Below are 27,397 nucleotides of genomic sequence, written 5' to 3'. Positions count from 1 at the left end.
ATTTTATGAAAATACTCCAGTGAAAGTTTTTCAATTGGAATTTGCTAGGTGGAATGGCACTAAAACTCTATATTAACATAGTGAGAATTGACATGTTTTTAATTTTCCATTTTCCCATCCAAGAAAAATCAATGCTTTTCTTTAAAAAAAAAAAAAAACTCAAAAAAATAAATAAATAAAATATTTTAAAAAACTCATAACCTGAAAAAAAATAAAAATAAAACTCATACTTTTCTAAAGATGTCAGTTTCTTCCATCTCCCATGTTTTTCCTTTACATAGGTTATATTTATTTATGCAATTATCCTACATTTTCTGATTTTGTTTCTACTGTGATTGGGAGTTCGCTATTTTCTTGCTGTTGACATGAAGTCAATCTATCCTATTCTGGCCCTGGGCTGAATTCTTTATAATTCCAATAGTTTCCATTGGTTCTTGGGGCTTTCTAGGCATTCAAATCATCTGCAAATTGCAGTTTATTTCATCTTCTTTTCTGACAACATTTGTTTTATGTCTCATTACTTTGGCTAAGCCCCCAAGGAACAAGTTAATAAAGATGAGAGCAGCATCCTGCCCTGACTTTTCAGCATCGCTGCATTCGAGACGTGCTCGGTGCCCTTTTTCATGATGACTTTTCCTTCTAGTCTTATTTTTGAAGGTTTTTCCTGGAGACTTGTGTTTAATTGTATTGCTAACTCACTGGCAAACTATATTATATTAAGACTGCCTAAAGATTATGAAACTGCCTCTGTTTTATTAAATTACTCTGAGACTCTTTTAATTAGGGGATTAAAACAGCCCATTTAACAGTTCATTCTTCTTCTGTACTGATTTCTTGAAGGTATAAACAGAAGACAGCTTTATTTTTCCCTGTTATGGCCACCAGTTGCCTTCTGTCCACACCCACTTGCCTGCTGCTGAGCAGGGCTCTCAGTGGCTTCCTGTCAGATGCCATAACTTCTCCATCTCCTTCGGTTTTTAGAATCGATTCATTTCTGCATCTAAGATTCTGTCCTTCTCATTTTTTTTTCTCAAAAGATTTATCTACTTAATTTTGAATAGGTTGATACATTGACATAACCTTTAAAAACCCAAAAAAAAAATATTAAGTGGTATATGAAGTCTGCCTCCCTTCCAATCCTATTTTCCATCTGCCCAGGCTACCCCCTCTAATAAAAGTACATTTGTATATGTAGCCATTGATACTAAGTTTTTGTAACTCCTTCCAGAAGTTTTCAGGCACATCCAAATAAACTTGTTCCCCTTTTACACTGGTGAAAACATGATACTCTCCTGATCTTTTGTTTTCTTGAGATACCCTAGGATTCTTTCTTGATAAATACAACCACATCTGATTCCATTGATGGAAATGTTTAGACTTTTCTAAAAGATGCTTGCTCCTTGGAAGGAAAGTTATGACCAACATAGACAGCATAATAAAAAGCAGAGACATTACTTTGCCAACAAAGGTCCATTTGGTCAAGGCTATGGTTTTTCCAGTAGACATATATGGATGTGAGAGTTGGACTATAAAGAAAGCTGAGCACTGAAGAATTGATGCTTTTGAACTGTGATGTTGAAGAAGACTCTTGTGAGTCCCTTGGACTGCAAGGAGATCCAACCAGTCCATCCTAAAGGAGATTAGTCCTGGGTGTTCACTGGAAGGACTGATGTTGAAGGTGAAACTCCAATACTTTGGCCACCTGACGTGGAGAGCTGACTTATTTGAAAAGACCCTGATGCTAGGAAAGATTGAAGGCAGGAGGAGAAGGGGACGACAGAGGAGGAGATATGTTGGATCACCGACACAATGGACATGGATGTGGGTGGACTCCGGGAATTGGTGATAGACAGGGAAGCCTGGCGTGCTGCGGTTCATGGGGTCACAAAGAGTCAGACACAACTGAGCAACTGAACTGAACTGAACTGAACAGTGTAATCAGTTCCTGATTGAAATTATAACATCTTCAATCTGTTTCTCCCAGACAAAGCTGTGCAGATTCACAAGTACAGGCCACTTCCCACATCTGCAAGCAGATCCATAGGGCAAATTCCTGCAGATGGAATTGCTGGGTTAAAGCATATATGCTTTTTACCTTGATAGAGGTTTCCAAACTGCCTTCGTTAGGATGGAATCTATGTAAAATCCTACCAGTGATGATTCGGGAGGGAGATGCCTCTGGTTCCTCAGCTTCACCAATCACTTTTCAAAGTTTTGATTCTTTGCTAGTGTAATAAGTGCAAAAAACTTTTCACAGTGTGGTTTGGAGTTCCTCTCCTCTTATGAGACATGGGGTTGAAAATCTCTCATGGATTGTTAAGGATTTGTATTTTCTGTGCGCTATCTCATCATATCCTTTGCCCATTTCAACCATGTTCATGTTTTCCAAAGTTTAAACTCACACTGTTCAAAGTTTCTCTTCCTTTCTTCTAGCACAGGCTAGACTGTTGGGATGGGAAATGGGAGATGGGGGATGGGAGACATGACCTGGAGCCACCTCAACACCCTCTTCCCTTCCTAGGGGTGGGGGAGGGAGCAGGGGCAACCCCCTCTCATTGTGGTGGCTTCTCTTGTTGTGGAGCAAGGGTTCTAGAGCATGGGCTTCAGTAGTTGTAGCATGCTGGCTCAGTAGTTGCAGCTCACAGGCTCTAGGGCTCTGGTTCATTAGTTGTGGCACATGGGTTTAGTTGCCCCTCAACATGAGTGATCTTCCTGAACCAGGGATCAAACCAGTGTTCCCTGCATTTGCAGGTAGATTCTTATTCTCTGTACCACCAGGGAAGTCCTTCCTCTTGTTCTATAAAGGTAGGATGCAGGGGGGAGGCATACCTCTTTCAGTAATCCCTCATGGTGGCTGGTTGGCTGATGCAAGCTGCAGCAGAAATTTCGATAGAACTAAACCCTGTTTAGCCTTAGCAGCAATCCCAGAACAGGAGGAAAAATCCTGCTCTACACCTGTGATGCTTCCTTCACCTTGTTTAATGCCTCTCCTCTGTATGCATGCACACGTGCTTGCTCAGTCGCTTCAGTCATGTCCAGCTCTTTGCAACCCTATGGACCATAGCTCACCAGACTCTCCTGTCCATGGGATTCTCCAGGCAAGAATACTGGAGCAGGTTGCCATACCCTCCTCCAGGGGATCTTCCCAACACAAGGATCAAACCTGCATCTCTTATGTCTCCTGCATTGGTGGGTGGGTTCTTTACCACTAGCGCCACCTGGGAAGCCCCACTAAAGTACAAGGACCTCCAAATATTGAACTCCTAACTATTGTACTTGAAGCTCTTTGGTTCCTTGAGGAACTGCTTTAGAAATTCCATTGTCTGCAACTTTTCTGTAAATCTAAAGTAAAAGGTTTATTTTTTTTTTAACTTCCATTACCTGTTTCTCTAGCCTCCTATGTCCCTACCATAACCTGCAGGAGATACCTGGAGTCCTTTCATCTGACCTTTTCCTTCCTTCTTCACCCACAGTGACATAGCTCCATGGTGCTTTGACCTCTGCTCCTTATGCTTGTCACTAACCATTTTTTGCGAGCAAGAATATTTGGTTTGGTTTTTTAACCTCTGACTTTCTCTTCCCTCATGTTGCAGGTTATATGTAATGTGGATGGATGGGTGGATAGATAGATAGATCTTACAGAAAAACCTAAATGAACTTTTTGGCCAACCCATCTATATAGGTAGACAGATGGATGGGTAGGTAGGCAGACAGATGGGTGGATGGATAGATAGGCAGATGGATAAATGGATGGATAACTAGATGGATGGATGGATAGGTCGGTGGATAGATAGATGATGGATAGATAGGTGGGTGGAAGGATAGATGGATGGATGGATAGATGGATGGGTGGATAGATAGGTAGATGGATGGATGGATAGATAGATAGATGATGGATAGCTAGGTAATGAATGGATAGATGGATAGAGAGTTGCATTCATATCGATGTCCCACCATTCTCTGGCATTTAAGTACTGTCCTGTGAGAAAGAAATGCCTTTACCCTCTCTATACCACTGTCTAGGTCCCAGTTTTAAAATTAATTCCACTGATTTCTGTTGCATTTTGGGGGAAAGCAGTGCTGTTCACACTTGATCTATCACCATCCATTTTATCCTGCACATGTATCTTGTCCCTGTATGTAACCCACTTCTGTCTTGTGTGTGTGTCCTGGGCTGCTAGGATACAGTGCTGAAGGAGGCTCAATGGGAAGCGTGTGGTCCCAGAGGAATGCAGCAGCCTCATGGCCTTGAGAACATCCCTTATCTCCCTGTGTTCTATTGTTCTCACCTCTAAAGAGACAGTTGTTTGGATTAGAAACTGTTATTGTTAAGTCAGTGTTCAAGGAATTGTCACTGTGATTTGTATTCAGCCTTCCAGGGTACTTTGGTAGGCTCAGCGCCAGTCACAAAGGACCATTTTCAAGTCCAGCTTCCTGCCAAATGTGTCTTCTCTTTGATCTCAGACCTAATGTCTCCTTCAAGCTCCTGCTTTCTTTCCCAGTGTATCAACTTTAATAATCTACAAGGAGAATCAAGGTTCATCTCTCCTTTTCTCCCTCAAGCCAAAAGCAAGTCAACAAATCCAGTTTAGAAGCTCTGCCTCCCATCATCCCCAGGCTCCTCCCTAGCTTCCTCCAGGCCTCTGCACAAACTTGCTCTAGAGAGGCTCCCCAACTGAACCCAAGTCCCACCCCCTGCCCCACTGTGCCTGTCCCCTTCCCCCTCCCTCTCCACTCCCTTATTTCTATACACTCAACTTTCCAATTCACCCTGGTCTGGGTCTTACAAGGACTCCCCCACCTCCTGAAGCCAAGCCAGCCCCCCAGCACGGCCCCAGCGCAGCCGGAGCTTCATCCCATGTGCAGAGCCCGTGGGTGCCTGAACCTTGCCCCCAGCTCCCCTTCTCCCGCTGCCTTTCTGATCTGGCCCCTCCCCCACTACCTGTTCCCCACTTTCTGGATGTCCACTTCAGATTCTCCGAGGCTCCTATTCTCTTTGGGTCTCCCATTCCCTTCCTCTCCTCTGTTCCCACTGAGAACACCAAGACATTCCCAGCGGCATCTCCTCCAGGCGCAGGGGCAGCAGCGGTATTCCCTGCAGTCAAGCGGTATTCCCTGCTTTTCCACAGTTTCTGCAGCTGGCACGTGTTACGCGTGTGATTCTCGCAGTGAAGGTCATCCTCCTGGCAGAGCAGCTCCCGGGGCGGCTTTCCTCCACACTGAGGCTTTCCTCCCAAACCAGAGAGTTCAGGCTTTCTCGTCTGGTGTTCCCAGAATCTTCCTCACTAGCTTTCCTTCTTTGCTCCAGGGGAAGGAAAGAAAGAGAGAGAGAGAGAAAAGGAAAGAAAGAGAGAAAGAAACAAAGAAGGAAGAAGGAAAGAAAAGAAAAGTCTTTGTCGTTTGAAGCTCAAGGCAAACTCTGTTGCTTACCTGGGAGGAGTCTTAGGCACCAATTCAGTTCTAGGACAGGAATGAAATGATGCAGGTGAGCTGGCTTGAGCCAGCCTGCCTCCCCCTTAGGGTCTCAACTTGCCTGCCCCTGAGTTAGTGCACTCAGGCCCTTCCTGCTGTCATGTCAAGTCACAGCTAAGGGGCCTTCATTCTCCCACTGCTTTCAGGTCACAATCCCCCTGCCCCACAGCCCCCCACCTGGATAGCTAACACATCCCAGGGTCACAGTGCCCTGGAGCCTCCCTGGAGATGAAGGCAGTCTTCAGTGTGGTCCTGTTGAGCCTTTTCCACAAGTGTTCCTGCCTGAAGCTGCCAGGGTCTCCCCCTGCTGAGCCCCTGCTTGGCTGAGCCCGAGCCCAAGGCCCTGGCCCCAGGCACTGACCTTGAGCTGCCTTCCAGGACGTTCATGAGAATGAAGCTCCCTGACTCAGGCCTCCCTGTGACCTGTTCACCACAACCCTTCCCAGCAAGGCACCTTCCACTGTTCCTGTTCATCGCTGCCTCCCTTCCCTGTAGTCTTTACTCCCTCCTGTAGCCCCCATTAGCTACAGGAAGGCATGGCCAGGTCTTACTGGGCCACCCCAGCGCCTAGAAGGCCTGTTCAGAGCAGGTGCCCAGGGCTCTCATCTAGAGCCCACATGTGCTTCATCCCCTGGCCCCTGGAGGACTCTTCCTCCACATCCTCTTGTTTCCCACCACCCCTCCACCCCAACACTTCTTTCCCTTGTAAGAGGCAGAAGGGGACATTGAAGGGACAGCACCTGCTTCAGTCCCCTCCCCCTCCAGACCTCTCCTCCTCTTCCCTCCCCAGCCCTGCTGTCCAGCAGGACTTCTGTCTTCTACCTCTGACCAGCGGCAACGCCTCCCAGACCTGCCCAAAGCGAAGGGCAGCTTGGGCCCCGCTCACCCCCACATCTGTCAAGGATGCTGTGGTTTTGCTCAAGGCTGGTCCTCAGACTCACAGCATCGGCATCCTGAGCCCCGCCCTGGACCTCCTGAGTCAGAATCTGCCTCTTTAGAGCCCCTGCACATGAATGCCTGAGACGCCCTGGTCTAGGGGACGCATATCCTAGAGCCCACCATGACATCATAGGCGCTCCCCTCTGACAGCTGGCTTGCATGGCCACAGCTGGGCTTGTGGTCAGCTCACCCACTCCCCTCTTCATCACCTACTCCCATGAGTCCTGACCTCCCAGGCAACTGACTCACAGAGGGAGGCCCCCTGGCTCTCAGCCCAGTGCCCGGAGGTCTATTGGTCGCCCTTGGCTCATGTACCAGCGGCCACACAGCTAGCAAGGAGAGAGGACCCACCTTCACTAACCCAGGCCAGCCTTCAGCCAGTCCTTACAACAGCATCTTCTGACCCCATCACAGGTTCCCCCAACAAAGTCAGACAGATGTGGCGTGATCCTTGCTGTACCACTTAGCAGCTGTGCAATCCTGGGCAAGTGACCAAAGCTGTCTCACTTGCAGCTTCCTTATCTATGAAATGATGCTAATGATCACCTCCACCTCGCAGAAGGAACTCAACCATTCGTCCGTTGTTGTAAGCAGCACGTGTTTACAGCGTGCTGTTGTGTGCCGGGCACGAGGAACGGCAGTGAACACAACAGACCAAGTCCTGCCCGTCTGGAGCTTCTTAAGGAGGGAGTGTGGGCTGACACGGAACAGATACGTGTATGCTGTGCCAGCAGGTGCCAGACGTGGACGACGTGGCACCAATGCTTATGAGTGAGTGAGCGAATGAATGAATGGATGCTATGCAGTTTTGCCATAAGGGTTCCCTTCCAATCACAAAGTCACGCCCCCACACTTCCCCCCTGAAGCCACCCAGAACAGGAAGATATGGGGCTTAAAGCTACTGGGAGTTTAAGAAAAATAATCGAAGACAGGGGAGGGCAGTCAGGCTTTCCAGCAGTTAACGGATATGGAAGAAGTGTAGCGATTATAAAAACATTGGAAAGCTAGAACACATCTGCCTGAAATAGGCAGTAATTGAGGTAGAATCAGAATTGTTTTTTCTAGGTTTCACAAATTATGTGTTTGCATGTGTATGTGTGTGTGGTGTCTTAAGGATGGAATATGTTTTTCAGGCTTTCAGAGCTCCCTCATTTAAACATAATGATAGGGACATTTGGGAACATTCTCCAGGGTTCCTGTCACTGTGAAATTCTCTCTGAGGGCTCTCTGAGTCTCCCTGGATCACAGAATTTGAAATCTGGCTAAAGTGAAAGTGAAAGTCTTAGTCACTCAGTCGTGTCTGCCGGCCCCATGGGCTGTAGTCCATCAGGCTCCTCTGTCTATGGTATTCTTCAGGCAAGAATACTAGAGTGGGTTGCCATTCCTGTCTCCAGGGGATCTTCCCAACCCAGGGATCAAACCTGGCTCTCCTGCATTGCAGGCAGATTCTTAACTATCTGAGTCACCAAGGAAACCCTGAGGCTTGGCTAAGGAGCCCCCAAGAACACCCACCCAACCCCATGTCTCCTGGACAGGAAACTGAGGCCCTGACTTGCCCCGTGTAAGTAACTGACTACAAGCAGCAGGAAATGGAGATTCAAACCTAAGTGCCCTGACTCCCAGCAGAGAGCCCTTCACGATATATTGTGTTGGCTTCCATGAATTCATAACACTGGTGACTGTTACTGATAGAACTGGGCTGCGTGGCGGATGCACCACACCAGCCAAAGGAAGCCAGACGCCAAAGGCTGCAGTTCCACTGACACAATAGTCATGAAAAGGCCACCTAGGGGAAGAGATACAGGTCAGTGGTCTCTGGGGCCAGGGGCAGGGGAGGGGCTGACTATAGAGGCGCACAAGGGAATTTCAGAGTGATTGAATATCCTGTGTTTCCACTGTGGTTACATGAACTGTCTGCGTTTGTCAAAACTCAGAACCAAGACAAAAAAAAAAAAATGTAATAAAAAAAAAAAGTATAAAAAAAAAAAAAACTCAGAACCATACAGTTAACAAAGACACATTCTACTGCATAGAAAGTATACCTTAAAAAAAAAAAAAAGAAAGTATACCTTAATTTTTTTTGAACAGCCTAAAATGATGGGGCTTCACTGGTGGCTCAGCTGGTAAAGAATCTGCCTGCAATGCAGGAGACCCAGCTTCAATCCCTGGGTTGGAAAGATCCCCTGGAGGAGGGAATGGCAACCCACTCCAGTATTCTTACCTGGAGAATCCCATGAACAGAGGAGTCTGGCAGGCTACAGTCCATTGGATCACACAGACACGACTGAGTGACTTTTTCACTTTCAAAATAATAATGGTGGTGATAACAATAATAATAATAACCTTGAAGTCCAAAGGGCTGCCACGTAGTAGGGGCCTGTGAGGTGCCCCACGGTCAGAGCAGGAGATGCTATGAAACCAGCACGCTCCAAGCCCAAGCTGGCTTCTAGCCCACTCCACACCAGCCTGCCCAGTCACCCCAACCCACCAAGGCCATTGGGACGGTCCCCTCCCTGCTCCTCTCAGGACCATCTTGAGTCACAGATCCTGTCATTCCTCTCACACACCTTCCCCACCCTCGCCCCACCTGCCACACCTGGGTGATACACCTGTGTGATGCCTTCCAGCCCAGCCTGCCTAGAGCTTCCAGGATCCCACTACCTCCTCCCTCACAGTCAAGAATGCGGTAGAAATTCCGCAACCCAGTTCAGAGACCTCCTCAGACTGGCCCCAGCACATTCTTCACTCCTGCATTACCTGCCCACGGGATGCCTGCCCACTTAATGCCCCCTGATCAATTCTAAGCTAAGAACAGCCTCAGGATGGAAGTGTCTAGGCCCTGGGTCTGAGAGGCCCAGATCAGGGGCATAGGGCAGAGTCACTGAGTCCTAAAGTCCCAACAGTCTCGTCTGGACACCTCCAGTGACCCAGGAATTCACGACCACCTTCAGACTGCTCTGAAACCCACAGCTGAAGACTGTCCTTGCCTGTGGTCCTCATTCCAACCCCTCCTATCCCAGGCCCCAGAGGGCATAGCTTTAACGACCTTGTCCCTCCTGGGGCTCCTCTGCTTGCCCACTCAGCCCCTTTGTGGATGGGCAGGTTCTCACAGAGCATAGAGCAGGGGTCCCCAGTCACCTGGTGGGGACAGAACCATCCCTTCCATGTCGTCATCTGAGAACAGTTGAATGTTCTTTGTAGTTTCATCTTCAGGAGGCTGACTCCAGGGCCTCCCTCGTAGCTCAGTTGGTAAAGAATCTGCCTGCAATGCAGGAGACCCAAGTTCGATTCCTGGGTTGGGAAGATCCCCTGGAGAAGGAAATGGCAACCCTCTCTGATATTCTTGCCTGGAGGATTCCATGGACAGAGGAGCCTGGTGGGCTATACAGTCCATAGGGTTGCGAGAGTCAGACACGACTTAGCGACTAAGCCACCCTTGCTGACTCAGATTAAATCTGCTTTCAGTGAAAATCGCCCAACCTGCCCACCAGCTGTGGGTTCCTTGCTGCGTCTGTAATAAACGACGCCCCTCCCAGGTACTCCTATTAATTGTCCAGTACCTAAATGTGACCTCTTAGCCACTGCTCTCTCCTCTCTGGTTACCTGAAATTGCAGCCAGGGACTTCCCTGGTGGCTCAGTGATAAATAACCTGCCTGCAGGAGACACAGGTTCGATCCCTGGTCTGGGAAGATCCCACACGCCGCAGAGCAACTAAGCCCAGAAGCCACAAGTACTGAGCCTGACTCTAGAGCCTGTGCTTGACAAGAGAAGCCACTGCAGTGAGAAGCCTGGCACCGTAATGAAGCGTACCCCCCCGCCACTCACCACAACTAGAGAAAGCCCACATGCAGCAAACAACCAAGACCCAGCACCATCAAAAATAAATAAACATTTTTTTTCTTTAATGCAGCCGGATTCTCGAAGGGATGCCTGGCTTAGCCAACAAGACAGCGCCTGTCCGATCACTCCCATGTTGCACACCCAGCTGGGACCATGGGGGTCTTGCTGGTGCTGCATAGCTGACCTTGACAGTGAAGGAGCTCCCGCTGCCCCCAACTGAGCTTCCTTAGGGCAGGATCTCATCTTAACGCTTGTCAGTCTCTAACACCATAGTGCTTGGGTCTCTGGGCTGATTCTTCTTGTGTGTGTATGTGTGTGTGCAAGCGCTCAGTCGTGTCCAACTCTTTGTGACCCCATGAACTGCAGCCCGCCAGGCTCCTCTGTCCATGGGATTCTCCAGGCAAGAATACTGGAGTGGGTTGCCATTTCCTCCGAGGGGGTAACCATGGGATCAGGGAGGGTTTCTGCTTCCCGCAGCTGCTGGACAACCTCATCTTATCGAAGAGGTCACTAAGCCACCAACCAGACTTGGCTCCCAGTGGACAGCAAGAGGTTTGCTCTTGCAGGGTTCAGACTTCCCATCTCTAAATTTACTGTCTCGGGACCTGTCACTCACTGACAGCCCTTCCTATTCTTCCCACAGCTCTTTCTTTTTGGGGTCCATACATCTTCCTTTCCTCCCCGCATCGTTTTTGCTACTCTGTCTTGAATTATTCAGCAAATGTTTATTTGCAAGTTAGCTCCACAAGCCACTTTCAGCATTTTCCCCATAAGTGCAGCTTCTGAGTAGAATTAACAAACCTCAATTATAAAATGAGACATGAATGCATTTAAATTGCAGTGGTTAAACTGTAATTTTCGTCGACAAAGATGTGGTTTGCCAGGATGCACAGATTATTGCAAATTTCATCAAATCTGAATGGGAGCGGAATTCCATGTTCTGCACAGCAACTTTAGTCTGATGACCCTGACGGAAAACTGGTCTCTTTATCTTCTAGAGCACTCAAAACCAGGGACGTTGGAGAAAGGGTACTGATCTCTAGTCATCCTGCCGAGAAACAATCAGACATATGTCAATGGAGACCAGGGACTCTGAGGACTCGGAGAAGCTGCAGAAGAAATCAGTGAGTGGTTCATGGGAGGTTGATGAGCTGGCCAGTGTGACACCTGAGGTCCTCTCAGAAGCGGGAATGCCCCATGCCGACCAGGAGACGCAAGACAAAGCATCCCGTACCAACGCAATCCAGAGAAACTCCATCTTCAATCGAGCCGTGAGACTCCGAAGCAGAGGCAAAGCCAGAGGCACTTCTGAGAGGAAGGCCGGCCACCCAGCAGGTCAGTACCAGGCATGGCGGTCACAGCTGCTGGTTAATATCCAGCTGAAGTCAATAGGGCTGAAAGTCAATGGGGCTATTAAATGAAAAGAGATGAAAGGCATCGAGAATGATCAAGGACAGGTCCAATAAGGTGGAATTCTCTGAAGCCATTATCCAAAGAATTCAAATTCCCCCAATAAGATGATGCAGATACTACAGGAGGAAATGTTGACCCAAATGATCCAATAGGACTGGCTTCTATTTTAAATACATGTCTTGTTCCAGGGCTCAGTACACCCCCAGATTCCATGCCTTCTAGGAGGGAGGCTTGGTGCTGTGTGTTCGGATGTCTGGGAACATGAGTTTCCTGGGTGGTCAGAGTCTATCCTGTTCTCTCTCCATCGCCATGATAGCCAGAGTTTCTTTTGCCCTGAAAATATGTGAGATTAATACCTGGGGATTAATGCTGGGAAAGATTGAGGGCAGGAGAAGAAGGTGGCAACAGAGGACCAGATGGTTGGATGGCATCACCGACTCAATGGACATAAGTTTGAGCAAACTCCGGGAGATAGTGAAGGACAGGGAAGCCTGGTATGCTGCCATCCCTGGGGCCGCAAAGAGTTGGACACGACAGTGGCTGAACAACAACAATACCTTGGGAATAGCTTTACATCAGGATCCCTTTTTTTTTTTTTTTTTTGGCCTCGCTGCATGGCAAATGGGATCCTAGTTCCATGAGTTCCCAGAGCAGGGATCCAACCTGAGCCCCCCTGCCTTGGAAGCGCGGGGTCTTAACCACTGAACCCAGAGGGAAGTCCCTTTCCCTTAATCTTTTAAACCAATTCCTAGCACATTTTATCTAGCATATTCAAAGCATATTTGAAAGCATATTTGTTCAAAGCATATTTGTTGAGCACAACAAGTCCATAAACGCTTACAAATGCGGTTCGTCAGATCAGCCCCACTCTGCCAGTGGTTGGCCTAGAGGCTGAGAGGACAGCATGCTGGGGTTGTAGAGAGGGTGACAGGTTCTTAGCCTCTGGGGGACAGACAGCACGCTGCCCTGTGTGTGCTGGGGAGGCCTTAACTGGTTCAAAAACTTGCACTAAACACTGTTGAGTAGCCTTCTGCCACGTGTCAAACCTCCCTTAAAACACAGAGACAGAATTAATGATGTTTATTATTTCTCCTGATTCTGGGGGTTGATTGGATGGCTCCTGGCTCCTGGCTCTGGGCCACTTTGTCTGACCTCTGCAGTGGACTGATGGCTCAGCTGGGGTTGAAAGGTCAAGGACAGCCTCCCGGGCCACTAGTGAGCTGGTTGGTCCCGGAGGGCCTCAGCTGGGACTGTCTGTCTCCGCTCCCCGTGGTGGTCACCCTCCAGCAGCCTAGCTCGGGCTTGCCCACCAGGCGGCAGGGTTCCCAGAGAGCAGGAGCAGAAGCCCCCAGGTCTTGAGACCCAGGCCCAGAGCCCGCACGGTCACTTCTACCACAGTCTATTGGCCCACGCAGTTCACAAGGCCAGTCCAGAAGAAAGCAGATGGAGAAACTGACTCCACTGCTTGATGGAAGGAGCCGCAAAGGAAGTGTGGTGGTCTGCCATCGACCACAGACACAGAATCGTGTGTTGAGTGCCCTGAGAAGCAAGAGAAACACAGTGATGGGGAGACTATAGCCATGGGATCAGGGTGGCTGATACACTATGTTACTCTCTTAACTTCTGCACATGCTTGAAAATTTCCACAAGAGTTAAAAGCAGGGACTTCCCTGGTGGTCCCGTGGTTAAGAATCTGCCGTGCAGTGCAGGGGGTGTGGGAACGTAGTTAGGGAACTAAGATCACACATGCCACGGAGCTACTGAGCCCGCATGCCACAACCAGAGAATCCATGCACCGCAACAAGGACCCTGCATGCTGCAACTAAGATCCAATGCAGCCACAGAAATAAATAAATTTTTTTAAAAAAAGAATTAAAAGCACATACTCACACACAAAGAAGTGGGACTCTCTGCCCTTTGAGAAAAACCACAATACTGTAATGATGTCATTTTATTGCAAGCAATGCATCAAGAGAGGTAAAGGCAAAGAACTAGACCCTTCCCACAGAGTTAGGAATGATCCCCACAAAGATGATATTTTAGGTGAGCTTTGAGGGTTGCATTAGGACATGACTAGAAACAATAGCAGCTAACTTGGTTGAGCACTTGTAGGTACTCAGTGGCTGAGGTAGACAGGCATTTCAATATGGTTCCTACCATACCCATTTTACAGATTTAAAAAAAAATAACTGAGACCCAGAGAGATTGAGTCACTTATCCCAGATCATGCAGCTAGTGAACGATATGGCTTGAACCAGAGTTCACATTCTTCTGGTTCCAGAGCCTGGGCAGAGAAGAGGGTTAGAGAAGCTCTGTCAACAGAAACACAATGAAAGCCACATAAGTCATTTAAATTTTTGTAATATTAAGAAGTAAAGAAATGAGTAAAATTTATTTTAACAATGCATTTTATTTAACCCAATACATCCAAAATACCATCACTTTATCATGTAGTCAATAATCAATATAAAAATTACTAATGAGATATTTTATATTCCTTTTTTTTTCACTGTTGTGAAAATCTGTTGAGTATTTTATTCTTACAGTCTCTATCAATTTGCATACTAAATTTTCACTGGAAATTCTCGATCTGGATTTAGATTTCACAAAAGGCACAGTTAAAGAGTCGTTTACAGCCAGAAAAGTTATTAAATGTACAGCCAGAAGTTAAAGTAGAGATAATCCTCAAATTACTCCAAATATCCTCAAAAGTTTTCCAATAATGAAATTGACTCTGTTTTTATATTTAAATTTAAATTAGCTTAATTTTTTTTTTAAATGAAGAATTTGCTTCTTTAGCCACACAGGCCACATTTCAAGCGTGTAATGGCCCCACGGAGTTATCAGCTACCCCACGGGGGACTTACAGGGATAAGCAGGCGAGCAGGAAAGAGCAGATACAGATACAGCTGGTCAGGGCGGGGGTCTTCCCGAGCAGGAGGAAAGGTGGGTGTGGGACTGTGTCTGAGATGAGGTTGGAGGGGAAACGGGATTGATGATGGGGGAATCCACCCAGCAATTCAGGAGACATAAGAGACGTGGGTTTGATCCCTGGGTCAGGAAGATCCCCTGGAGGAGGGCATGGCAACCCACTCCAGTATTCTTGCCTGGAGAATCCCATGGACAGCGGAGGCTGGCGGGCTACTGTCCATAGGGTCACAAAGACTCGGACACAACTGAAAGGAGTTAGCATGCGTGGGCCTCAAGTTTGTGGCTTCCAAGCTGAACAGAGGCTGCTGACACCAGTGTAGACACAGGGACCATGGCACACCGTCCCGCAACCAAAGACACCATTTACGTTCAGACTGTAAATACTCTCATTAAACTCACAGTTTTATTTGTAGAGTGACTCCCTCATTTCACTTCCTTGAAGCTAACTCTCAAGACAGCCCAGCATCCCCTGATCCAGGGTCCAAGGAGAAAACACTCTTCTGCTAAGGAGCGGACAGAACAGGCCACCCAGCACCAGGTTTCTCCATTCTATCCCCTGACAAGGAAGGGAGCTGGTGCTCTGAGTCAGCGGTTTGTGATCTGGGTCTGGAAAGGGAAGACAGTCTCCGTTTCATTTGCTGAGAGGTATCCATTCAAAGTCACAGTAGAACATTAACTGACAACCTCACCTTAGCTGATCTGACACTCTAGGGGAGGTGATTTATTACTTAACATCTATTAGGACTCAGACATTGTAAAGTCAGATGTTAAACAACTGGTAAATTGCAAAGGATTTTGTTCAGTAGAAATGATAACACCAGTGGTTATGGTTCTATTGTCCTCTGAGACATTAACCATAACATGTATCCAAGTTTTCAGGCTCATTCATGATTTTCTTTTTTCGACTGTGAGTGCATGGATGGATGGATGGATGGATGGATAGATAGATGGATATATGCATGGCTATGAAATTTCTTGTACCATAAGTATGATTTTCGTAGTGAAGGCATTCCAGGTCATTTAATAGAGCACGAAGAGCGGCAATTTCCCCTTCAAGGGCTTGAGGGGAAGGGCATCCTTTTCACTCCACTTCCTTCCCCTCTCAGGGTGACAGCTGCTACAGTCTCTTAGAATTGCCTGAAAAGGGGAGATACACGTTTCTAACTCCCTACGTTTCTCACACATCACAGATCCACTGGAAAATGAGCCCCCGACCTTGAATTTGCCGCAGAGCAGAAAGCATCTCTGGAGGATACCCACCCAGACAGACCCAGGAGCCAAGAGAATAAGGTAAGGGACAGCAAATCCCGAGGGGCTGGTTCATGAAACAGTGTAACAGGGTTCGATCTGCAAAGTCTTGGCAGAGCTACAGGAGTGTCTTCTTGTGTTTGAAAAATAACACAAGTGTTTTAGTTGTTCATATTTTTTAAAACTCTACAATTTCCTTAAAAAATAAAAAGCTCCACTGTTACTCTATCACAAAATTAGGAAACTTTAGATACTAAATACAAGAAAACTCACTGCATCACCACCACCCAGAGGCTTTTGTGTGTTGCAACTCTTTCAAGTCTTTTTTTCTATGTCTTATGCATGCTATCTCTTCATAAATTTGGATCTTATATACATGGCATCTTGAAACCTACTTAAAAATATAGGCACACCTTGGAGATATTGAGGGTTTGGTGCTGGATCATCATAATAAAGTGAATGTTGTAGAAGAGCAAGCTGCATGAATTTTTTGGTTTCCCAATGCATATAAAAGTTATGTTTACACTACACTGTGGTCAATACTACTCTTGTGCAATAGTAGGATGTCTAGAAAACTGTACAATCTTCAGCTTAAAAATACTTTATTGCTAAAAAATCCTAATCGTCATCTCACAACACAAGGTTGCCACAAACCTTCAATTTGTAAAAGAAAAAAAAAAAACCTTTCCAATATCTATGAAGCACAATAAAGCAGAGTGAAATAAAACAAAGTATCTCTGAATGTCATATTACTAAATATTTTTCTACACCATGATTTAAAGGCTATAAAATAATCTATAGTATGATTGGATTGTTACTAATTAATCATGCTCCTGTTGTTTGGATGTTTGGATATTATATCAGCTGGGACTGAATTTAGCTTCTTGTAACCAAAAAAACCCAAATAACACAGCCTAACAAGGCAGAGGTTATTTTGCTCTTGTGTGAAAGAAGTCTGGAGAGTTGTGACAGCAGCTTCTCATGCCATTAAGGACCCAGGTTCCTTCTAGCTTTTCCTCCACCATCTGTCAAAATGACTACCAGATCTCCAGCCATCACAGCCACAGTTTAGATGGAGGGAAGGAGAAAAGCAGAGGATAGGCGGGCATATGCCAGCCAAGTCTGCTCTCCTTTAAGATTTCCTGAAGCTTACTTAACAACTGGTGGCCAAATTGGGTCAAAAAGTCAGTCACATGGCCACCTCCCCCTGCAAGGAAGCTGAAAAATGTATGTTGTTTTTTAAATCAGGTCTATTTCTGTCCCCTGTAAATTGGTTCCACAGGAAAGAAGAAAGGAAAATGGATACAGGGAAGCAATAGCAATTTCTGATCTGGAAGAAGTTTACATTTTTGCTATGTAAATATATGTGTGTGTGTGTGTATTTGCTTATTTCTTTATTTGACTGTGCCAGGTCTCAGCTGAGGCACACAGGATCTATGATCTTCATTGAGGCATGTGGATCTTTTAGCTGTGGCATGAGAACTCTTAGTTGCAGTAAGTGGGATCTAGTTCTCCGATCAGGGATGGAATCCAGCCCCTTCATTGGGAGCACAGAGTCCTAGCAACTGGATCACCAGGGAGGTCCTGGTGGACTTCATTTTCGCTATTTTGTAAGCTACACTATGATAAATATGATTGTGACAAAATCCTGAAGCCAATCCCTCATTATTGCATTAAGTTAATTCCTGGAAACTTCACACCCTACAAATTCCTGGATGGTTATGAGAAATCGTGTTTCCATATCTGCCCTTGAGAAGCATGGACTGGACCATCTGTCCCACCAGGAGGTGGTGAGGCACCCTTCGCTTCCTGATGTTGCTTTCCCCACAGGGCCTTGATTTATATAGAGATATAGTAACAATGACCTAATTTACTTACATGTAAGCATATATTACATGTAATTCCTAAGAGAAAGAAATGAAAAAAGGCAAAATGGTTATTGGAGGAGGCCTTACAAATAGCTGAGAAGAGAAGCTAAAGGCAAAGGAGCAAAGGAAAGATATACCCATCTGAATGCAGAGTTCTGAAGAAGAGCAAGGAGAGATAAGAAAGCCTTCCTCAGTGATCAATGCAAAGAAATAGAGGAAAACAATAGAATGGGAGAGACTAGAGATCTCTTCAAGAAAATTAGAGATACCAAGGGAACATTTCATGCAAAGATGGGCACAATAAAGGACAGAAATTGTATGGACCTAACAGAAGCAGAAGATATTAAGAAAAGGTGGCAAGAATACTCAGAAGAACTATACAAAAAAGATATGCATGACCCAGATAACCACAATGGTGTGATCACTCACCTAGAACCAGACATCCTGGAGTGCAAAGTCAAGCAGGCCTTAGGAAGCATTGCTATGAACAAAGCTAATGGAGGTGATGGAATTCCAGCTGAACTGTTTCAAATCCTAAAAGGTGATGCTGTGAATGTGCTGCACTCAATATGCCAGCAAATTTGGAAAACTGAGCACTGGCCACAGAACTGGAAAAGGTCAGTTTTTGTTCCAATCCCAAAGAAAGGCAATGCCAAAGAATGTTCAAACTACCACACAATTGCACTCATCTCAGTTCCATTCAGTTCAGTCACTCAGTCATGTCTGATTCTTTGCAACCCCACATACTAGCAAAGTAATGCTCAAAATTCTTGAAGCCAGGCTTCAACAGTACATCAACTGAGAACTTCCAGATGTTCAAGCTGGATTTAGAAAAGGCAGAGGAACCAGAGATCAAATTGCCAACATTCGTTGGATCATCCAAAAAGCAAGAGAGTTCCAGAAATACATCTACTTCTGCTTTATTGACTATGTCAAAGGCTTTGACTGTGTGGATCACAACAAACTGGAAAATTCTTCAAAAGATGGAAATACCAGACCACCTGACCTGCCTGCTGAGAAATCTGTATGCAGGTCAAGAAGCAACAGTTAGAACTGGACATGAACCAACAGACTGGTTCCAAATTTTGCAAGCAGTACTTCAAGGCTGAATATTGTCACCATGCTTATTTACTTACATGCAGAGTACATCATGAGAAGCACTGGGCTGGATGAAGCAAAAGCTGAAGTCAAGATTGGCAGGAGGAATATCAATAACCTCAGATATGCAGATGACACCACCCTTATAGCAGAAGTGAAGAACTAAAGAGCCTCTTGATCAAAGTGAAAAAGGAGAGTGAAAAAGCTGGCTTAAAACTCAGCATTCAAAAAACGAAGATCATAGCATCTGGTCCCTTCATGGCAAATAGATGGGGAAACAATGGAAACAGTGACAGACTGTATTATCTTGGGCTCCAAAATCACTGCAGATGGTGACTGCAGCCATGAAATTAAAAGATGCTTACTCCTTGGAGGAAAAGCTATGACCAACCAAGACAGCATATTAAAAAGCAGAGACATTACTTTGTCAACAAAGGTCCATCTAGTCAAAGCTATGGTTTTTCCAGTAGTCATGTATGGATGTGAGAGTCTGACCATAAAGAAAGCTGAGTGCCAAAGAATTGATGCTTTTGAACTGTGGTGTTGGAGAAGACTCTTGAGAGTCCCTTGGACTGCAAGGAGATCCAACCAGTCAATACTAAAGGAAATAAGTCCTGAATATTCACTGGAAGGCCTGATGGTGAAGGTGAAGCTCCAATACTTTGGTCACCTGATGCTAAGAGCTGACTTACTGGAAAAGACTCTGATGCTGGGAAAGATTGAAGGTGTGAGGAGAAGGGTACGACAGAGGATGAGATGGTTGGATGGGATCACTGACTCGATGGACATGAGTTTGAGCAAGCTCCGGGATCTCGTGATGGACAAGGAGGCCTGGTGTGTTGCAGACCATGGGTCACAAAGAGTCGGACACAACTGAGCAACCAAACTGAATTGAATTATATATTAGGAGCAGCTGCTTCCTGTTGTCTCTGATAAATCTCAGGAGCCAAGTACAACATCATCAGCATGCAACCACCTACACGGGACACTCCAAGAGACAGTAGGATTGCCCATGTCATGGGCTCAACAGGGGGGATTCAGGACACTGGCTCTTCCCCAATTATCACATAAGTGTTTTCATGTCTTAACATTCAATTTTTAAAAAGAGGGTAGAGATGAGAGTAACTGCCAGGTTTTGTTTGGAGGGAATTGTCAGGGTGCCCTCAATTGTCCATTTGTCCCTGTGGGAGGCTGCTCCTTGAGTCTGTCCAGGTCAGACAGACAGAGAAACAGAACCAACAGGATATGGAGAGAGAGGCAGAAAGAGAAAGCTTGAGAGAGATTCATTTTAAGGAACTGGCTCCCACAGCTGTGGAGGCTTGCTGAGTGGAAAATCTGCAGGGGGTGCCAGCAGTTGGGGATTACCACTGTCATTTGAGCCCATAGGCCATCTGCTGGCACAATTCCTTTTCCCTTGGGTGAGGTTAGTCCTTTTTCTATTAAGAACTTCAACAGTTTGGATGATGAGACACATTCACATTAAGGAGGGTCATCTGCTTGACTCAGTCTGCTGATTTAAGTGTTACTCTCATCCTGAAAGCACCTTCTTGGAAGAAAAGCTCTGACAAACCTAGACAGCATATTTAAAAGCACAGACATTACTTTGCCAACAAAGGTCCATAGAGTCAAAGGTATGGTTTCTCCAGTAGTCATGTATGGATGTGAAAATTGGACCATAAAGAAAGCTGAGTGCCAAAGAACTGATGCTTTTGAACTGTGATGTTGGAGAAGACTCTTGAGAGTTCCTTGGACAACAAGGAGTCAAGCCAGTAAATCCTAAGGAAATCAGTCCTGAATATTCATTGAAAGGACTGATGCTGAAGCTTAAGCTCCAATTCCTTGGCCACTTGATGTGAAGTACTGACTCATAATAAAAGACCCTGATGTTGGGAAAGATTGAAGACAGGAGGAGAAAGAGACAACAGAGGATGAGATGGTCGGATGGCCATCAGTGACTCAATGGAAATGAGTTTCAGCAAGCTCCAGTAATAGGTGATGGACAGGGAAGCCTGGCATGCTGCAGTTCATAGGGTTGCAGAGTCGGACATGACTGAGCAACTGAACTGAACTGAACTGAACTGAAAAAACACCTTCACAGAAACATCCAGAATAATGTTCGACCAAATATCTGGGCATCGTGTCCCAGGGAAGTTGATACATCAAATTAATCAACACACTTCTCACTTTGACCCTGGTAAGGGGGGCTTTAAGAGGTTGTGGGGGAGAGGGGGTCTTAGAAATCTCAAATGTGGGAGATACAAGGCATGAAACATCTAGAGGTGAGCTGGCTGGCAGCCTGCATGGGAGGTGAGGGGAGAGGGCTGGGTAGGGGTTGAGGGTTATCTACACCAAAGGCAAGGCAGAGGTGTGTGTTTTCTTAGAATCAAGTGTGGACCCCAAGGAAAGGAGCCACCTCTGAACCACTTTGAAAAGGACTTCACCCAAAAGGCTGCCTGCTAGGGTCCAGGTGGATCTTGGCAGGAAGTGGCTATAGAAACTTGGAGAGTCATGAGTGACCAGCTTGAGAGCTTTGTGCGTGCCCAAGAACTGCAGTCAGAGACACCCCCCCCAAAATGGCATGTCTGAGGAGCCCCCAAAAGCTTTGGAGGCCCAAAGTGCAGTTAGGGGGATGGAGAAAAGACAGCAAGAAGCAGAGGTTTCACAGGAGGCCTGGATGGCCAGAAGGAGTTGGAGTTCTGAAAGAGCTTTCAGATGCACTTTTTATACCCAGCGAAAGAAGCCATTTGTTTATAAGCCAAGAGTGACCAGAAAAGCTTTGCATGTGGTCTGCCTGAAATTTCACCCAAGGCTGGGCAGGCAGTTCCAACCCACACAGCAGGCTGAAGTGGGGAGTCAAGGGGGAGATGAGAGCCCTTCCTGTCTGCTTCCCAGTGAGTCCAGCTTGGCCCACAGAGGTCACCTGTGTTCCTTCTGTCTCAGGCTTCATGAGGACAGAGGTTTTGAAGAGTGTATCTAGGTCAGTCTCAGATGCCCCACTGTGACCCTTGTTTCTATTATGTTTTCTGAGTTGGATTTCTATGGCCAGGTAGGTCATCATGTACCTGTACTGGAAAAGTTTTCTAGACAAAAAGTTCCTGATGGGCTGTCAGGCTTCCACAGCTCTGAGTTACCACTTTAATGTAGAGTTCAGGATACGAATTTCTCCTGGGAAACACTACCACTCAGCAGCTAATGAGCCACCACGTCAATATTTGCTTGACATGCGATGTTTGGGGTACCATTCTGTGTGCTGTCCATCCTCTTCTGCTCACTCTTCATTTCACTAGCACCTTGGCATCAGAGGCTCAGATCTTTATTTTTGTAAAGTAATTTGATCTCTGCCCTCCCCCATATCTCTGTCCCTAACTTTGTATACTGTGTCCTTCATATAAAGTGCCATGTTTGACTCTAAGCATCTCTTGTTCAGTTTCCATTGTCACTTTCCCAATGCTATTAACCATCCATTCCTGTTAAATTCCAAAGTCCCCTTTGCTCTAAGAAAGAAAAACAATCTCTGACTCTTTGGTAATTTGTACATGTAAATGCAAGCTTCTGATCTAAATTTGAACCCCTTCAAAATTTTTTTAAAAAACAGAACTCTACAATGTACAAAGACTGGAAGCAATTGAAGAAGGACTCAAATATTATCTCATGCTGGGCCCCAAATATTTCAGCTCTCTTTTTTGTAATTGCCATCATAGTAAATGCTTTCATAAAGGCATTTTTAATAGTACTTATTAAAAGAAATTTTACATTACAACAAAATATACAAATCTTGGGTATAGAGCTTGATGAATGTATCAGCTTGGGCTGCCATAACAAAATACCATGTATTGGGTACTCAGATCACAGAAATTGGTTTCTCACAGTTCTGGAGGCAGAAGTCCTAGATCAGGGCACCAGTATGGTCGAGTTCTTAGAGGACTCTCTTCCTGGCTTGCAGACAGCTGCCTTCTTGCTGTGTCCTCACATGGTGGGAGGGAGAAGTGAGCTCTGGTCTTTTCCTCTTCATGGGGGCCCCACCTTCCCAAAGACGCCCTCTCCAAATACCATCACACTGGGAGTCACGGCTTCAACATAAAAATTTGAGGCAGAGGTGGTGGATTACAATTCAGTCCATAGCCACGAATGTTTACGTACATATACACCCACTTCACCATGAACCAGGCCAAGATCTAGAACATTAGCCATGAAGCTAAGACCCTTTTCCTGTTAATAACCATCCCTCTTAGTCAGAAACATCTTCTGGTTTCCAGCATTATTAGATTAATTTTGCTGGCTCCTGAACTTCATAAAAATAGGATCATATAGTATGTCATCATGATGTCTCTCTCACTTGGCTCAACATATTTGAGATTCATATTCATGTGTGTGTGTGTGTGTATAAGACTGTTCTTTTATTGCTGATAATAAAATAATTATTAACAATTTTTTATTATAAACAATTATTACCAATTACCAATTGTTTATTAATTAATAAACAATTATTACCACAATTTGTTTATCCATCATTCTGTTAATGAATATTTGGAGTGTTTCTAATTTTTGACTATTACAAAGTTGCTATGAATGTTCCTAGAAATGTCTTTTTATGGATGCATGTACTCATTTCTCCAGAGTGTGTCCCCAGAAGTGGAAGTGTTGGGTCTTAGGATAGGTGTTAATATGTGTTAACATTAATGTTGGTGGCTCAGACAGTAAAGAACCTGCCTGCAGGAATCTCTGCAGGAGACCCGGGTTTGATCTCTGGGTCGGGAAGATCCCCTAGAGACAAGAATGGCTACGCACTCCAGTATTATTGCCTGGAGAATCCCATGGACAGGGTAGCTGGGCAGGCTACAGTCCACGGGGTCAAAAAGAATCAGACGCAACTGAGCGACTAAGCATGCACACAACATTAATAGTTAATGTTATTAGAAACAGCCGAGTAATTTTTCAAAATGATTGACTATTTTATATTCCCATCAGCAAGATATGAAAGTTCTGGGTGCTCTAGAGTCTCACCAGCATTTGGAATTGTCAGTCTTTGTAACTGTATCCACTCTAATACATTGTGGTTTCTCACTGTGGTTTTAAGTTTTATTTCCCCTGATGACTCATGATGTTGTATGTTTGTTGGCCATTCATGTGTCTTCTTATGTGAAGTTCTTGTTCAAGTCTTTTGCCCATTTATTATTATTATTTCTTAATTTTTTGGATACTTTATAAATCTTGACCACAAGCCCTTGATCAGATAAATGAATTGCAAATACATTCTACTGGTCTGTGGCTTGTCTTTTAATTGTACTGTGTTTTAAAGAGCAGACATTTTGACAACGACTAACTTATCATTTTTTTTCCTTTATTGTTTGTCCTTTTCCATTAAGAGAAAGATTTGAGTACTTCAAAGATACTCTCCTATGCTTTTCTTATGGATTTTTTATACTTTTAACTTTCACATTTAGGTCTATGATCCATATGGATATCCAGTTGCTCTGGCATCATTTATTAAAAAGAACTCCTGGCTCTCCCAATGAACTGCTTTGGTGTTTTGTCTGGTTTTGATTTTGCTTTTCCAAAAATCCACTGACTGTGGACACATGGATCTTCTCTGGACTTTTATTCTGTCTCACTGATCTAATTGTCTCTCCTTATGCCAATATTACACTGTCTTAGATACTGTAGCTTTATGATAAGTTCTAAAATCTGGTAGAGTAAACCCTCCTACTTTATTCTTTTTTAAGATTGTCTTGGCTATTTTAAGTTGTTCACATTTCCATATAAATTTTAGAATCAGTTCATCAATTTATCTTCTGAAAACAGCCTGCTAGGATTTTGGTTAAGATTACATTAACTCTATAAATAAATTTGGAGATTATTGACACCTGAAGATTGAACAATTTAAGGTACCGATCGATGAATATGTCCTAATTCTCTATTTATTTAGGTACTCCTTAGGTTAATCCAGGACTTCTCTCATAGCTCAGTTGGTAAAGAATCTGCCTACAATGCAAGAGACTCCGGTTTGATTTCTGGGTCAGGAAGATCTGTTGGAGAAGGGATAGGCTACCCACTCCAGTATTCTTGAGCTTCACTTGTGGCTCAGCTGGTAAAGAATGCGCCTGCAATGCGGGCTAGACCTGGGTTCAATCCCTGGGTTGGGAAGATCCCCTGGAGAAGGGAAAGGCTACCCACTCCAGTATTCTGGCCTGGAGAATTCCATGGACTGTGTAGTCCACAAGGTCAAAATGAACTGGATACAACTGAGCAACTTTCACTTTCACTTTTCACTTTTAAATTTATCCAGCAATGGCTTTATAGTTTGCTATAGAATATTTTTACATATTTTATTTTTATTTGTTCTTATGTATTGATTGAATCATTTTGATCCTATTTTAAATGCTTGTGTTTTGTAATTTAATTTTTCAATTGTTTTAGTAGTATACATAAATGCAATTAATTTCTGAGGGTTCACTCAGTATCCTGTGACCTTGATTAAGGTCACATGTAGCTCTGTTGTACATTCCTTCAGATTCTCCGTGCACTCAATCCTGCCTTCTGTGAACAAAGACAGTTTTAACTGTTTCTTTCCAATCAGCATGCTTTCTATTTGTTTTTTCATGTCTTATTACACTTGTGAGGAATTCCATTGTGATATTGAAAGACGTGGTGAGAGTAGGAATCCTTGTCTCATTCTTTGGTCACAGTTGCTTTGATTGCAAAGATTACAGCCACACAAATTTGTTCAAGTGAAAGGGGCACATGGTAAGGATTCTGGAATCTCAAAGAATCCAAGTAAAAGAGGTGAAACCCAACTGTATTGGAAGGGAAATGCCATCAGGAGAGCCACTTCCTCCTTTGCTCAGGGTCCATGGGACCTCCTGCTTTCTGCTCTTTGGACTGCCTTATTCTCCTGCTCGCTCCTCAGACCATCTTCTCTGGCTTGTCACCTTGCGTATGACCCAGAATGGCAGCTATAGTGGATATGACCTTGCAACTTGGCTCTCCACAGCAATGGGGACTTTTGGATCTCTAAAACAGAATTTCTAAGGAAAAGAATCTGATTAGCCATCCTTGGGTCAGGGGTTTAGCTTTGGGCCAATCAACTTAAAAAAAAAAAAAAAGGCAGGATTAACGAGGTCATTCCCACTGCAGAGGGACCTACGTTGGGGAGAATCTTTGGAAAGTATGTGAAGGAGAGCCAGGCACCCAAAACATGTCTCGTGTGGTTACAGTCTGGGTCTCCCATACGAGGGAATGCCAGTGGGGACTTGACTGAGGTGAGAAGTGGAAGGATGGAAATTAGAGCAGTAGGGCTGAAAGTTAGATGAGAGGACTAACGTCTTCTGAGACTCAGATGGCCAAGGAACCAGTCCTCCATGTGCTAGAAGTATGTTCTTCTTACTGGTCAGTGCCTGTCCCCAGAGGTCCTAGAATTGTCCACGGCTCACCCAACGGTGTGCTGCAAGTCCCCTTCCATACGGCCACAAGCAGGGGTATTGGTGGGCAGTGCAGCAGGAGGGGAACACAATTACTGTAGACAGATGTGCTAGAAACAGGAATACTGGAAAGGAACTAATCTCTGTTGAGGATTTTTATGTGTACTATCACTTTAAAGTCTCTTATGTTATTCCCATTTCACAGATCAGAAAACTAAGACTCAAAATTAGTAACTAGCCTGAGGTTGCACAGCTAGTAAGACAGCCAGACCATCAATCCAGAGGCTCAGACTCCACACCCCACATTCTCCCACCCGCCTAGGCTGCCCCGATGGAGGTATTGCAGGATAAACTTGGCTGTGCAAAGGAGGGTGTTACTGTTGAAATGCCCACAGTGGGCAAAGCCCTAAGGTACCCCCAGTCCATCACCAGATTGGTCCCTTAGAAGTCCTCTTAAGTCAAGATGTTATAAATTGGGTCTTTACTATAGATGCACTGTCCCAGAAATCACTTCGTACCACAAAATCACCAAATTGATAAATATAGATGCACACATATGAGAAAAGGATAGAATGCAAACATGTGCTTTTTATAAATTGACATTTCTATATAAAATTAAACTACATTATAAAATTTCACATAGGGTAATTTTTCTGCATGAACTGGGCAGGCTGATGCTTCTTAAAATATTTGTCCACTGACCTTCCCAGTGAAGATGCGTTTGTCTATTCCTGGCAATGACCTGAGGGAACTGCAGAAGTTTCTAATTGTTCTAAGGATGGTCAGCCTGCATTAAGCATTAGATTTACCCCAGGGCTTACACTCAGGGGGCAGCCAAGGACACCCTCAGTAAGTGTTAACAGCTCTGCTCTAGTCGGTCCAGCCAAACCTTCCTAATTATTAAATATTGTGACAACTTTCCCTGGATCCAGCTCCAGAATGATCACTGCATGAAATCCCTCATCACCATTAAAGACTCATTAAAGACTCATGAACGAAAAGACAGCGTTCACTGCAGCACTATTTACAGCAGCCAGAACATGGAAGCAACCTAGATGTCCACCAACAGATGAATGGATAAAGATATACACATACACAATGGAATGTTATTCAGCCATAAAAAGAACGAATTTGGGTCAGTTGTAGTGAGGTGAATGAGCCTAGAGCCT

At 45.0% G+C, this 27,397-nt stretch overlaps 1 protein-coding gene across 1 annotated transcript in view; it reads left to right on the top strand.

Annotated features, from left to right (window-relative positions):
* Window positions 1-27,397, top strand: part of NGEF (neuronal guanine nucleotide exchange factor) — a 120,157-nt gene that overhangs the window by 20,771 nt on the left and 71,989 nt on the right. Inside the window, exons 2-3 of the mRNA XM_043877057.1 lie at window positions 11,251-11,587; window positions 15,787-15,886. Of these exons, the coding sequence (XP_043732992.1) occupies window positions 11,323-11,587; window positions 15,787-15,886 (365 nt within the window). The 5' untranslated portion in view covers window positions 11,251-11,322. The remainder of the gene's footprint in view (window positions 1-11,250; window positions 11,588-15,786; window positions 15,887-27,397) is intronic.

This window comes from Cervus elaphus, chromosome 20 (genome assembly GCF_910594005.1).
Source record: "Cervus elaphus chromosome 20, mCerEla1.1, whole genome shotgun sequence".
Lineage (NCBI taxonomy): Eukaryota > Metazoa > Chordata > Mammalia > Artiodactyla > Cervidae > Cervus > Cervus elaphus.
The sequence above is the reverse complement of the archived record's forward strand: the minus strand, read 5'-3'. Positions and strand labels throughout refer to the sequence as shown.